The sequence below is a fragment of the Lagenorhynchus albirostris genome, chromosome 14, assembly GCF_949774975.1.
Source record: "Lagenorhynchus albirostris chromosome 14, mLagAlb1.1, whole genome shotgun sequence".
Lineage (NCBI taxonomy): Eukaryota > Metazoa > Chordata > Mammalia > Artiodactyla > Delphinidae > Lagenorhynchus > Lagenorhynchus albirostris.
Genome location: NC_083108.1, coordinates 70,084,190 through 70,099,160, shown reverse-complemented (window position 1 = coordinate 70,099,160; position 14,971 = coordinate 70,084,190). Strand labels below are relative to the sequence as shown.

The 14,971-nt window shown below is 54.5% G+C and overlaps 1 protein-coding gene across 7 annotated transcripts in view; it reads left to right on the top strand.

Annotated features, from left to right (window-relative positions):
- The window catches only part of CMKLR1 (chemerin chemokine-like receptor 1), a 39,194-nt gene extending 24,650 nt beyond the window's left edge, over positions 1-14,544 (top strand). For 6 of the 7 annotated variants that reach the window (XM_060170408.1, XM_060170410.1, XM_060170413.1 and 3 more), the window contains exons 2-3: positions 10,596-10,671; positions 11,378-14,544. In XM_060170408.1, the coding sequence (XP_060026391.1) occupies positions 11,381-12,478 (1,098 nt within the window). In that variant the 5' untranslated portion in view covers positions 10,596-10,671; positions 11,378-11,380 and the 3' untranslated portion in view covers positions 12,479-14,544. Of the gene's footprint in view, positions 1-1,892; positions 1,972-10,595; positions 10,672-11,377 lie in introns of those variants that run through there. The other variant, XM_060170412.1, reaches the window with a different exon arrangement.
- Positions 14,545-14,971: the final 427 nt, after the last annotated feature.

The window sequence follows — 14,971 nt, the reverse complement described above, 5'->3', positions numbered from 1 at the left end:
GTTAGCATTGTTCTAAGAACAAAGGGGAGCTGCCAGGGGCTTTTAAGCGGGGAGAGCTGTGATGCGGTTTGCATTTTGACATGGTCTCTCCAGCTACTAGGTGGAAAATGAAATTATAGTGCAAGTGACATGCTGGTTAGGGATCTCTAGCACTCACCCAGGCGGGCAGAAATGATGGACAGATTTGTGAGCTGTTTAGGAAACAGACGTGTGGGTGTCGGAGGGGGAGACACGGAGAGTCTGGATTCTGGGTCAGGGTCTCAGCGGGAAACAGATGACCCACTCAAATGAGGCCTTGATGAGTTCTTAGGCAAGGGAGGACTTAGAAAGTGTGGACAGCCTAAATGATGCATCCTTGTATCTTGGACCCCAGGTCCCTTCCTGCCCTTAGGTCGAGGGGTCAGGGAGGGACTGCTTACTGGGACCCAGGTTGTGTAGCTGTGACCGACTCCTGGAGACCCTGCAGGGAGGGCACTGGGACAATAAACACCCAACCTGCTTTCTTCCTGTCCTGCAGCCCCTGCTGGGCCTTCATGGATGGAGTCAACTGGAGGTCAGAGGGCAGGGAGTTAATAATATTATTCCTACAGCTCAGCCTGCAGGGCACAGAGCAGGGAGCAGTGAATCTGAGGACAGCACATTGGGGAGAAGGCATGGGTCATTCTAATGGGGGGGGAATCCAGGCAGCGGAGTGGACATTTGGCGGTGGCGGGGGGGGGGCAGTCTTCCTGCTTCAGTGCTCCCATCAGGCACTGGAGGTTTACTGGGGCCTCTGGGCAAGCAGGTTGCCCACGTCGAAGGGCATAAGCTCCTTGCTTTTTCCCACCGCTGCAGAGTCCTAAGCCCAAACGCAGCCCCATCCCAACCCCAAGAAAATGGGGCAGGTTGTTAGGCAGCCAGCACCTTCGATCCCCACTACGGTGACTCAGCCAGAGCTCCCGGGTGTGGGCGTGGGACCAGGGAGGAAATTTTCTCCCAACACAGAGCTAATTCTGTCCCAGCGCTGGCAGCCAGGGCTGTGGCTGGAACAGCTGCTGCTGTGTGGTTTCGAGATTCCTGAGTCTCTCGGGGCTAGGGATCCAGGGATGGTAACCCCTGAATATCTCTTGGAGCCGGCTGTGGGGCTCGAGGCCCCCCCTCTCTGCCCTGAAGGATGAGGGACTGGTGGATGGGACCAGACAGAGGACTGTGGCAGAGGCCAAGGTATCAGGACCAAAGCTGGCTGGCAGGGCCTGGGGGAGGTGGGGACACTGCCGAGGAGGGACATTTGTGACCGGGAGAGTGGTGCCTGGAAGGCCCCATTATGTTTCACCTGCTGGCTGAGGCTGTGATCTTGGGCAAGTAGAAAGAGCCAAGGTTTGGGGGTCAGAGGGTCCTTGGTTCAAACCCTGGGCTGATGCTTAAAGGCTGTGTGAGCTGGGGTGAGTCACTTCACCTCTCTGAGTGAGGCTTCATTCGCAAATCTGTGTCACAAGCTGAGGGCCTGAGGGCGGAGTGGTGAGGCATAAGGTGTGTCAAGCACCAGGCTGGCTTCTAGGCTCTGGGATACATCACGGGCAAGACAGGCTAAGGCCCTCTTCTCTGAGGCTTAGGGAGGGTCAGTCCCTCTCCTGGACCTCCGTTTCCCCGGCTACAAAACAGAATGCCCTCTGAGGGGCCTCCCAGCTCCTGAGAGCCTGTTGGAGGCTCTGAAAGCTGGAGGAGAGGCATCCGGGGCCGCCAGGCCCGGACTGTCAGGGTGGGCCATGGGGGAGGTAGGAGACGCGGACAGGAGCCAGGGCAAACATGGGGGGAAGAGTTTCCAGTTTCCCCGATGGGCTCCCACGCCCACGGGCCCTGATAAAGCCCCTGCACTCGGCCTGGGGCCTGCAGCCAGGAGACGGTTAGCCATAGGCTGGAGACGCAGCGGCCGGAAGGCAGCGGGCTGGGAGACAGGGTGGCAGCCTGCGGTGTAGCCCGCTAGGCACATAGGTGAGTGATGCCGGAAGGTGAAGGGTGGCTTGGCCTCTCAGGCGGGAGGGTGGGGAGAGAGGGAGGGAACAGGGAGACAAAGAGAAGACAGGGAGACTGCACAGAGAAGTGAGAGGCAGGGCGAGACACAGAGACAGGGACAGACAGAGAATACAAGATGAGACAAAGGGAGAGAGACCAAGACAGAGGCTGGCGACGGAGAAGCAAGCAGGGAGAGACCAGACTCGGACAGAAAGGGAGCAAGTCCTTCGCAGAGCCTGGCAGAGGGGCGTGGCAACGACACGGAGAGGAAGCTGAAGGCCACATCTGCCACCCAGATGGCTCTCAGCCCTGCTGCCCCCTGAGCCCAGGGGACACAGGCTAGCAGGTGGCAGCTGGAGGAGGTGGGGCCCTGGATTCCTAAGGACCTGTGTTCAAATCCCTGCACTGCCACTAACCAGGTGTGTGACTGCAGGCAGATGACCCTTCCCCCACTGCTGCCTGGCCTCAGACATCCCCTCGGTAAATCAGGACTGATGACAGTGACCTTGCAGGGTTAGGGGGAGGTCCAGGTGGGAAGAGCTGTGCCCATGGCACCCTGGCCTCCTCTCCAGGGCCAGGGGGCAGCAGGCTCCACGCATCCTTGAAAGATGGATGGATGAATGCGCCCCCTCCAAAGGGCTTTTCCTGCAGCACCTGGGATGTGACAGGCTCCCCTTAGGGCCATTACCTAGAGGCACGGGGGCTTGGGGGAAACCCAGGGGAGCCTCACCTTGCCCCACCTGGAAAATGCACACCCTCACCTCGTGGGGACTCTTGGGAGGTTCCACTGGGGCAATGACTAGAGGATTCTGGAATGTCCCGAGGAGGCGAGGCAGTGGACAAGGAAGGAGAGTGGGTTTGGCAGTTCATCGGGCTCTGAGCTTCCTCCTGTCTGGAATGCCGAATTTGGCCTATCTTGCTTACCTGAGCTATCTGTGTGGCCCTGGGCACTTAACCTCTCTTGCACAATTTTCTCTTCTGTAATAGTGCTTAGAACTGTGCCTGGAATTTGGTGAGGGCTCTATACACGTTTGCTTAATAAAAACTAAGCAAAGAACATCTGTCTGAGGTTTCTGCTCTCTGTGGTGGGAGGAACCAGATGTGGCCTTGAGCTCTCCCACCCCTTCCCCAGCAAGGGTCTGTCTGCCCTGGCCAGGTGGGCAGGGCAGGACCATCTGTGCAGGGTCTTCTGCCTGGTCTCTGGTCTCCGGCAGGAGGAATCGGGCCTTGGTCACCGCACAGCCACCTCTGACTGGGTTGATGCTGTTCCCTTTGTGGGCTCATCCAAGTTCATTCCCAGCCTGATGGAGAAGGCTGGCAGGGCGGGGCTCTCAAGGCCCCGGGCAGGGACAAGGCTGCTTGTTTGGTCCTTCCCCTGCCCAATGTGGCTTTATGAGGGATTCAGTGACCCAGGCATGGGCTGCTCACTGCCCAAGCCTGAACCCCGGGGGCAGAAATTTGGGGTGTGTGTTTGTTTGCTTTGGGTTTTTCTGGACCTCAGGAGGGGAGGGAAGGCTGACATAATGACACCCCTCCACCCATCCCCATCTGCCTCAGAGGCCTCTGAAGCCCCCGCCCTTGTCTTATTTTCATTCTTCTCTGCATTCATTTCCTTTTTCCCCTTTTCCTTCTCCCTCTCCCTCCCACCCCGGCTCCCAAGGAGCTATTCTAATCTGTTCAGCGTGTATCTCGTTATTTGGCCCTGTTCTTGCAGAACGTGTGTTACTGCTTTTGGAGGCTTGTTTTCAGTGTACTTACGTGCTATTTGGGTAGGTGGTTTTAAATAGCTGTGCTCTTTCGCTGTGTGTACACTTGCTAATCTGTTGCTTCTAACAGCTGCGTAGCTTTTTGCCTCTCCCACACCGGACGTAAGCAGCTTCCAGCTTCCAGCCGTCAGCAGACGCCCCTGCGCTGCCCGAGACGCCTGGCTCTTTGACCGTTTTGGGGCACACAGCCTCCCCGTGGGCTCTCGCTACTGACAGCCCGCACCTGTGGCTCTTTGTCGGAGGACTGCCCTCGGGCAGTGGGAGGGCCTGGGACTGCGCCCCTCCTAGGACAGGATGGAAGGATATAAATAGCCTCCTGGAATTCAACCTCCATTGTTCCCTGACCCCGGCATGAACCAAGCCACCTTCCCCAGGGATTTTGCCTGGCGTTGCCCCCTTGTCGGACCTCCTCCCTTTCCTAATCCTACTTCTCCACTCCCTTACTGGGTTTTCCTGGAACACTTCCTTAATAATCACCTTTGCAGGAAGGCTTATGTGAGGTTTGCTTCTGGAGAACCAATGCTAAGGCATGCCCCTCCAAACACCGCACGTGAGCTGGGGGGCACGCAGGGGTTCACGGGTACCCGCAGCAAGGCATGAAGCCTGTGCCAGCCCCAGGGGGTCTCCATCCCAGCTTTCTAGAACCTTTCCACAGTTCTCATTCGCATGTCTTTGATGATCAGTTCGTCTAATACCTCGGTTTGGAGGTTTCCCTCCTGTAAATTACCTGTTTATATCATTAGCCCATTTTTCTGCTGGGGTTGCTGTGTTTTCCGATTTGCAGGAAGGCGTTCCCTGTACATTCCAGGTGGCAATCCCAGTACAGAGGGAGCGATCTGGAGGAACAGCAAATAGCAGTGTTAAGTTCTAACAATAATGACAACTATGTAGGTGTTATGGGCTGAATTGTGTCCCCTCCCCCAAATTCATATGCTGACGTCCTAAATCCCAGTACTTTGGGAATGTGACTGTATTTGGAACAGGGTTTTTAAGTGGTGATTAGGGAAAAGTGAGGTCATTAGGGTGGGCCCTAACCCAATCTGCCTGATGTCCTTATATGAAGAGGTGATTAGGACACGCACACGCACACAGGGAAGACCATGTGAGGACACAGCAATATCCCGAGGACCCACTTGGTGCCCGCATCCTGCTCTGACCTGAGATACGGAGCCTGAATAAGACCCAGTCCTCCCCCTCAGGTAGCTTGCAATCTAGTCAGATGTGTGAAGCCAGTAATAATCATGTAAACGGAGGGTGTACTAGTGTCCTAGGGCTGCTGTAACAAATTACTGCACACCGGGGGGCTTAAAACGATAGCAATGTATATTCTCTCGTGGTTCTGAAGGCCAGAAGTCTGAAAACAAGCCATCGCAGGCTGTGCTCCCTCTGAAGGCTCTAGGGGAGGCCCCTTCCTTGTGCCTTCCAGCTTCTGGGGCTCTGGGTGTTCCTTGGCTCGTGGCTGCATCCCTCCAGGCCCCACCTCCCTCTTCACATGGCCTTCTCTGTTTCTGTGTCAAACCTCCTTCTGTCATTTCCTCTTATAGGGACACTTGTCATTGGATTTAGAGTCCACCTTAATCCAAGATGATCTCATCTTGAGATCCTTATGTTAATTACATCTGCAAAGACCCTTTTTTCCAAATAAGGTCACATTTGCAGGTTCTGGTGAACGTATCTTTTTTTTTTTTTTTTTTTTTGAGGGAAGACATTTAACCCACTGCAGGGGGTGGGGGGAGGGATGGCAAGGGAAAACCAGCTGGAGAGGAGCCTGGTTTTCAGAGATGAGTTTGAACTTGTAGAGGAAATTTAAAAGGGAATAGAAACTCTTACACTCTGAAGAAATGAGTGATTTTGATTGTTGGCAGATGCCAGGTAGCAAATGTGTTACTTCACTTCGGGAAGCTTTGTCTCTCCACAAAGTGGAGCTCTCAGACCTCCCAGGGCCTTGACTCACATTGGGTCTTTCTCCATCATCCTCACCAAGCCTGGGACAAGCTGAAGGGCCTTAATGCGTGCTCCCAGCGGCCCTGAGAAGTAAGCAGGGCAGGGGTTATCATTCCCATTTTGCAGATGGCACAACCGAGGCTCAGAGATGGGGAAGAAACTTGCTCCGGTGTCATAGTGGGTCTCCTGCCTCCCCTACCACCTCTTCCCTGGCATCCCCTTCTGGGGACCTATGGGAACTGTCCCAAAGAAAGGACTGCCAAGACGGGCTTGGGGAGTCTGTCTCAGGAGCCTCAGAGCAGATCAGCTCTAGGTCCTGGTTCCAAATGGGTGTGAGTTTGGGATCACATGAAGAATCTGGGAGCTGCGCCAGGACAGCTCATCTGTCCCCTGGGCTCCCTGGGGAGCCGAGGGCAGAAAGAAGGACAGTCTGGCTACAGGCTCGCTTGCCCACCTGGGCTGTGATGGACAGTGTCAGCTTTGGCAAACGATTCCCATCTGTGCCCCAGACCTCAGCCAGATTGTCCTGAAAACTGGGGAACATAGGTTCCTTGAGGGGCTAAGAAAGGGGAGCAAAGAGGAGGTTTCCCGGGAGGGTGGAGCTGGGGACCCTGGGGCATCAGCAAGGGTGTGAACAGACATGGAAAGATGTGCTCCACTTTCTGGAAAGCAAGATGGTTAAGAGCAGGGCACAGAGTCCCAGCAACCTGGGTGTGAACTGGCTGTTAGCTGACTGTGCCTTAGCCTCACTTCCTTACCTTTACCTTGGGAGTAACAGCAGTACTACTGCTGGGGTTTGTTGGGGACGTATGAGCGAATGCCACTAAAAAGCTTGGTACAATGTTTGGGCTAGAGTGTGCCCCGATTTATCTATCACAAGGAACTAAAACCAACATAAAGTATAGCTAGATGTAGACATCAGAGCCAACCCAAACCAACGCAGGAATTGCAGACCAGCAGGACGAATGGGCTTGCTGCCTCTGACCTGCAGATGTGACTCTGAGCTTCCTTATGGCCACATCAAAAAGGGAAACGTGATCCTTTGTAGAACTTTATTTATTAAGATTGAGGAAGCAGCCTAGTTCCTCAGAGGAAATAATGTTTTTCCTTACCTTGAATTCTCCAGGGCATTTCTCACTGGGCAGGGAACTTCATAAAGGGCACCTTGAGAGAGGCAGTGGGTAGCAGCACTGTCCAGGACTAATACAGCATCACAGATGTGATTTCCCTGTGGTAGCTGCTTGTAGGGACCTTGAAGGCAAGGCAAAGGGAAACCGGGGAAGGCAGCTCCATGGGAGGATCAAGAATGTGATGAAGGTCTGGGCTCTCAGGGTTCAAAGCTAAGGCTTAGAGAGCTCAGAGAGGTGGGATTGGGACTCCTAATCTCTCAGGGAAGCAGGGGGAACCCAAGAGACTTTTCACTTGGGATCCTTGGAAGTCAGGCTCTGGAGTCAGATTTCCCAGCTGTGTGGCTTCGGGCAAGTTGCTTCACCTCTCTGAACCTCAGTTTTCTTAACTGCAAGCTAATGTATCCTTGTAAGGCTATGGCAGAGCACAGTAGCATATAGGGAGTGCTCAAATAAATGTTAGCCATACACTTATTATGTATACAATGTTAGTATACACAGATTATGTATGTATACTTATACCCTTTTTTCCTAAGCTTCCTGGTTATAGAGGGTTTAAAGAATCTGAACAATGAGAATTTTACAGCTCTTTACAATTGGCAAAGGAGTCACTGTCATTTCTTATGACCCTTCCAACAGCAATGAGGGAAGGGTTCTTACCCCTCTGGAGAGGTGAGGAGACTGGAGTTTAGAGAAGCAAATTCTTGCCTGTATCGCCCTTGACCTGCCCTTGAACCCAGAGCTGGGGAGACAAGCGGGCAAGATGCACAGGTCCTCTAGCCTTCCTGGCCCCTCCTGCCATTTTAGAATGGCAAAGGCCATTTTAGAAGGGAGTTAAGAGTAGAAGACTGAGGGTGAAAAATGATGATAATAATAACAGTAATAATGACAGTAAAAACATAGTGCTTACCCCATAAGAGACCCTGTTCTCAGTACTTTGCATGTGACATTTAATCCTCTCAACCATTTGAACTATTACGATTATACCCATTTTATAGATAAGACAACTGAGGCACAGAGAAGATACCTGAGTGGCTCAAGGTCACAGGGAGTTCACGAAGGAGGAGGATTTGGACGCTGGTAGCTAGGCTGGGCCCCAGGGTCTGTGTCCTTGACTGCTCTGCTCTACTGCCCAGGCTGGGGGCAGTACAGGACAGGAGGGATGTACGTCGGGATAGAGCAGAGGCCGAGGCTGAGGGCAAACCTGTGACTGGTGCCCCCGTGCAGGGAGATCCCAGGGGCTCAGGCAGGGGGGAGTGGAGGGGAAGGGCACACACCTATGGGGGACACTGACATTCCTGGGGGGATGAGGGGTGAGGAGTAGTCGGACGGACATGCCGGGGGATGTCAGCACCACGCTGTGCAGGCCCAGCCTGGCCTCCACCCTGCTCAAAGATGAAAAGACCTGTGATCTCCGACCCCGAGCTGCTTCCAGCCCAGCGGGAGAGCCAGACGTGATGACGCATTTCTGCAGCTGCTTCAGTGCCAATTGCTGGGTCCTGAGACCTTGCTACTCTTCGCCCTCCCCTGGGGGCTCAGACACCGCCGCCCCCCCCCCGCTAATGAGGGGGGGATGCGGGGGCAGGGGAGACGGCCTGGCATGCCCTCCCTCCTCCCTCCTTCCCGTCTTAACTCACAACTGCCCTTTAAAACTCAGCCCCATACGGGCTTCCCTGGTGGCGCAGTGGTTGAGAGTCCGCCTGCCGATGCGGGGGACACGGGTTCGTGCCCTGGTCCGGGAAGATCTCACGTGCTGCGGAGTGGCTGGGCCCGTGAGCCATGGCCGCTGAGCCTGCGCGTCTGAAGCCTGTACGCCGCAACGGGAGAGGCCACAACAGTGAGAGGCCCGCGTACTGCAAAAAAAAACAAAAACAAAAACAAACCTCAGCCCATAGCCCACCTGCCACAGGAAGCCTCCGATGCCCAGGTTAGGGGATGCTCCTCTGTGTGGCTCCCTGGGGGCAGCCTGGCCTTGCTCAGGACACAGCACCACCTCTGTCTTGTCCCTTGTGACTGACCGTGAGCCCCTGTGGAAAAGCAACCTGGGAAGCCACGGCCTCGTCCCTGGATCCTGCACAGCCCGGAACAGGGAACGCGGACATGCTCATTCCTTCCTCCCTCAAGGACACACTCGGTGGCTGCCATGAGATCACGATTTCGCAGCGTGGAGTGGCGGGCAAGATCCCACATTCTGCAGACCTGGTTCAAATCCGGGCTCTCCCACCCCCTCCCCAGATGTCTTGGGCAAGGGTCTTCATCTCCTTCAGCCTCCCTGTGGCCCCTCCTGGGTCAAAGTGAGACCATCTGAATCACATGCTCAGCACATACATTATTAACGTGAACACCTGTCACGTTTCCCCCAGTTGTGGGAGTCGGGAGAGGGGGCAGCTGCTGCCTCCCCGTCTTCTCTCCGCGTCCCACAGGAAGTCCTTGGGGACCCCTGGTTGGACACTTCTGGATTCTTCTCCCAGGCTGCAGAGTGGGATGATGCCCACTCCTTTGAGCCCAGAGTCCTCAATGGAAATTTCCAAGTGGCTTTTATTTAATAAAAAGCGAAAGATGACTTTTATGCAATAAAATACCACCTCGAGCCCATCAAGCGGCAATGATGAATTTATACGGAGAAGGGTTGGACTTACTTATAATGAGGTGTCGACTGCCAGTGCCGCCAGGCTGAAACATCTTGTTGAGAGCCCATTTGTCAGATGGGGAGAACATGGGTGGTGGAAAGCGCATGGGCTCTGGGCTGTCAGCGCCCTGGGTTCGGATTCCAGCTCAGAATTCAGCTGTTTGCCCTTGGGTTGCAATGTAATCGCTAATATTCATTGCACGTGCCAGCCCTGGGCCAAATGCTCCACGTTCCTGATCGCCTGTAATTCTTACATCCTTTCTGTGAAGTAGTGAGTATTCCCATCTTACTGATGAGGAAACCGAGGCTCAGAGAGGAGAAGTCGTGTGTCCAAAGCCACAGAGCTGGCAGGTGGCCGAGGCTGGGTGTGAACGATGCATGAGACCGCCTCCTCCAAGACCTCCCAAGCTTGCGAACTCTCCAATCTTTGTTCCTTCTTCCATAAATTGGGAAAATACCCAACAAGGTTGTTATGGGGATTGTATGAAGTACCAGTTCAGCTGTCTGGCATGTAGGAGATGCTCAGGGAATGTATCTGTGTCTGTCTCATGGGACCGTTGTGACACCAGGGCCCAATTCTTGGTACCAGAGGGCCCAGAAGATGCCCGGTGAGAAGGATGCTTCTCTCTGAGCCTCAGTTTCCACAACTCCAAACCAAGAGTAGTATCACCTGCCTGGAAGAACCTCTGGGAGGATTTAATGTGATGAGGAAATTATCGTTCTTGGCACAGAGTAGGTGCTCTGGGCAGTTCCTCTTCTTGTCTCCTGTGTCCCCAACACTGCCTGAAATGGTGTTTTCTGGGTCCTGCCCTGGCAGTGGATTTGTATCGAGCCATCCATACTCTCTCCCCTGCACCCATCCCTGAATCGGGCTCTCGTCTCTGGATGTGCTGGGATGGGGGGGGTCGGTGGAGATGGGGGTTGGGATGAAGGGTTCAGCTGTTGACCTGGGTTCAGGGGGCTCCACCACTTCCCAGCTGGGTAACCTCGGGCACATCACTTAGCTTCTCTGAGCCTCTGCTTCCTCCTCTGGAAAGTGGGAGTAACAGCGATACATTCAACCTCTGGCTCTGGGTCCACCCAAACCTCTGGTTCTTAGATCCAGAGCCAACTGCTGTTCCTCATTCTTCCCTGCAGGTGTTTCCAGCTGTGTTTGGGAACTGATTGGCTAAGGACCCACATTGGAGAGCTTTGGGCATCGTAACAGTGAACGGTAAGGGACACGGGATCTGAACTCATCTCTCCAAAGGGCATCAGTGTGGGACGAGGATGAGGTGGGTGCACTGTCAGTGCAGCTGTCCCTGGGTTTTGGAACTATGGTCGGAACCAAGTTCACAGCACTACGCACCTCTCCTTTATTGCGCTTAGCATTGTTGCGATTTTTCCATGATTTGAGGAGCTTTTGATGAATAGTTGTCTCCCACTAGACTGTAAGGGAAAGGGGAGGGTCCCAGAGAGGCAGCAAAAACATGGTGGTCCAGAGGGACCACAGACTCTGAAGCTGGGGCCTGACTCCTGGCTCTGCCTCTTCCCAGCTGTATGACTCTGGGCACATGACTCAAGCTCTCTGTGCCTCAGTTTCCTCATCTGTAAAATGGGGTTTGTAACAACCTTCATTGAGTTATTATGAGGATGAAAAGAGTTTACATACCTCAACCCTTTAGAATAGTACCCGATATACAGGAGGTGCCTGAGAGGTGTTAGTCCAGTAAATAAAATAGCAAAGCCACCCGACTGGCCCTGCTCACAGCCAGGGAGGACACGGTCAGTCGCACTGGCTTTAAGGTCAACCTCTTAAAGCCAGTTCTCATCAAGTTCCCCTAATGACCCCTGCCTAATGACCCCTAATGACCCCCTGCCTAATGACCCCTAATGACCCCTGCCTAATGACCCCTAATGACCCCTGCCTCCGCTTGCAGAGAATGGAGGATGAGGATAACATCACCTCCCTCACCTATGAGTACGTGTACTCTGATGACTTCGACCCCATCGTGGTTTTGGAGGAGTTATCTCCCCTGGAAGGCAGGGTGGTCAGGATCTTCCTGGTGGTGGTCTACAGCATCATCTGTTTCCTCGGGATCCTGGGCAACGGCTTGGTGATCATCATCGCCACCTGCAAGATGAAGAAGACGGTGAACACCGTCTGGTTCCTCAATCTGGCCGTCGCGGATTTCCTGTTCAACGTCTTCCTCCCCATCCACATCACCTACGCCGCCATGGACTACCACTGGGTGTTCGGCACAGCCATGTGCAAGATCAGCAACTTCCTGCTCATCCACAACATGTACACCAGCGTCTTCCTGCTCACTGTCATCAGCTCCGACCGCTGCATCTCCGTGCTCCTCCCCGTCTGGTCCCAGAACCACCGCAGCGTCCGGCTGGCTTACATGGCCTGCATGGTCATCTGGGTCCTGGCTTTCTTCTTGAGTTCCCCATCCCTCATCTTCCGGGACACAGCCCACGTGCACGGGAAAATATCCTGCTTTAACAACTTCAGCCTGTCTGCCACCAGCTCTTCCTCGTGGCCCACTCATCCCCAGGTGGACGCTGTGGGCTTTGGCCGGCACGTGGCGGTGACCATCACCCGCTTCCTCTGTGGCTTCCTGACCCCGATGCTCATCATCACCGCCTGCTACGTCACCATCGTCTGCAAGCTGCGGCGCAACCGCCTGGCCAAGACTAAGAAGCCCTTCAAGGTCATCGTGACCATCATTATCACCTTCTTCCTCTGCTGGTGCCCCTACCACACGCTGTACCTTCTGGAGCTCCATCACAGCGCCATGCCTGGCTCCGTCTTCAGCCTGGGTGTGCCCCTGGCCACTGCCATCGCCATTGCCAACAGCTGCATGAATCCCATTCTCTACGTCTTCGTGGGTCAGGACTTCAAGAAGTTCAAGGTGGCCCTCTTCTCCCGTCTGGTCCATGCTCTGAGTGAGGACACAGGCCACTCCTCCTATCCCAGCCACAGAAGTTTCACCAAGATGTCATCCATGAACGAGAGGGAGACCAGCATGCTCTGAGCCTCGCCTGGAACACCCCCGCCCCCCGTGGATACTCCCAACCTTGGAGGCTCAAAGCTACGCCTTCTCGAGACCACGGCAAGAACATCTTGGGCGCCCACAGATGCCCGCTGTATTTTGCATGGGGCTGAACTGTGTTTTGAACTGGGAATCCAGGGCTCAGAACTCCTTTCTTCCAGGGGCACGGCGGACAGAGCATGCTACGGTGCTCAGCCTTGGAAGAGCGTCCCGTGCATCCTGGGAGACCAGCCTTGACTGATGCAAAGCAAAAAGGGAGAATTCTCAAAAGCACTGCTCTGAACTGGGATGGGCATAAGACAGAGGGATCAGTTACCTACCTGAGTGCTTCCCAGGAATGACAGAAACGCTTTTCAAGGTCCATTCCTGGTGTGAGCAGAGGAGGTCAGAGCAAACCCAGTGTGATGTAGGTCACGCCTCGCTCATATCCCTCTGTCAATAGCTGGTCAGAAATCCTGCCACTCAAGCCATTCCTCTGGGTTAGGGTGTGTGGAAATGCACACACCTTCTCCAGGTTCCCTGGGAAGAGAAGGTGACATGTGAGCACAGGAACTCCCGGGACCATGCATTTGACTTTCAGATCGGCTGAAAAGACAGGCAACAGGTCCTGAGGAGCCATGGGGCTCTTTGTGAGGACAAGAGAAGCAGGGCTGTGATGAGGACTCAGGGGTTTGGGGGAAGGAATGAAGAAAGAAAAGACCTTTCAAAGGGTGCGTGACATGTATCAACTCACCCTCGAACTTTCCAGGGCGATGGTGCTTTGGGCCGTAGCTATTTTGGGGGTGGGGGTGATGCCAGCCCCTTGCCCCAAGCCCCGTTCTCACTTTGCAATTGTTACCCTGGGCTGGTTCGAGGTGGGCAGCTTCACCAGCAGCCTCCACCCCATCACAGGGATTCCTCCCTCTTCCCTGATCCACTGGTTCTTGCTGGAGATGCTCAGAAGAAAACACTCCAGGGCAGGAGGCAGATGGGAGGATGGTGGGGGACATCTACTCCTTCCCAACTTCCTCAAAGCCTGGCTGGAGGCTAGTCCAAAATCAGCTGCAGGAAGCAACCTCGGAGCACCTCACGGGCTGAAGCTGAGTCCGAGGGCTCAGTCCCCGAGCTTGAAGCAGAATCTGGAGCCTGGCTCACTGGACCGTGCTCCTGAGACGCAGGGCCGAGGGGGGCCCACAGGCCTAGGGCCCCTCCTATGTGCAGTCACATTGTCTTCTCTGGGGCCCACACCTCCCTGTGCTGCAGTGTCATTGTCCCATTTACAAACGACACAGCTGAGGCTCAGAGAAGGGAAGTTACACACCCAACGTCACACAGCTAGCCAGGGGCCCAGTTACCCGTCTGAACCCAGCTCCGTCTGGTCCCAGAAACTCTGTTCTTTTATGGAGAATGTATCTACTGAGAATATTCTAGACTATCCTGGTAACCTACATTTATTTAGCACTTCTATGTTAAGCACTTTACGTGTGTATCTCATTTATCCCTCACAGCAGCCCTGAGTTAAGTACAATCATCCTTTCCCTTTTACGGATGAGGCGTCTGGGGCTCAGAGTTTAAGTAACTTGCCCAAGGGCACCCAGCAGGTCTCTGTTAGAGTCTGGCTAGGTTTGAACCTAGGTCTGTCTGGCTCAAATAAGTCGGCAGAGGCTTGGGGTTTTGACCATAAATATATGTGCATCCCTCCGCAGATGAATGTAAACATCTTAAGGGCTTTAAAGGCAGCTTTGCAAATAGTTTTCAAAAACGATCCAACGTGGCAAAGAAAATGTACTTGGCTCCCAGCTCCCTGGGCATCCGTTCACAGCCACCCACCCTGGCTCCCACCTCCTGTGTCCCCCCCAGCTCTCCGGGGGAGGGCAGTGGGGAGAGAGGCCTGACGGGAGGGCCCTTTGGCCTCCAAGTGTCCATATTCTGCTCTCTTCCAAGTTTCTTTGTTGCGAAGCCACTTCAACAAGATACAGTGAACAGATGTAACGTCAACACAGCACGGGCCGCGAGTTCCCGAGGCCATGGGCTGTTTGGAATCACACCTCATTAAGAGACAAACTGTTCCTTCCCTTGTTGGGTCAGTGTGTTGGTGAGGCAGCTCTGAACTGACCCCGCTGGGGCCTCCGATGGTTTTGAGCAATCTGAACTTAGCTTGAGCTAAGGGAGCTTTAAATATTGCCCAGCGCCCCGTCACCCCCTTTCCCAACTTCACAGGGGAAGCATCCAGGGCGCAAGATGGAGTGGGACGTGTTCCAGGCCCCAGAGACAGTCACCAGCCACTCGGGGAGGACCGTGCTGTTCCCTGGGGCTCAGTGTCTCGTTCCTTCCGGGCTGCGTGCAGGTCAGGCCAGGCTGGGGAAGCCAGGAAATCATTTTGTCATTGGAAAAGCTGATGAACAGGAACAAAATGAAAGCCAGCTGTTTTCCTCCTCGGAGCCAGGCTTCGCTCTTTCTGGCTGCCCCACCAAGTCTTCCTGTTCTGATTGTAGT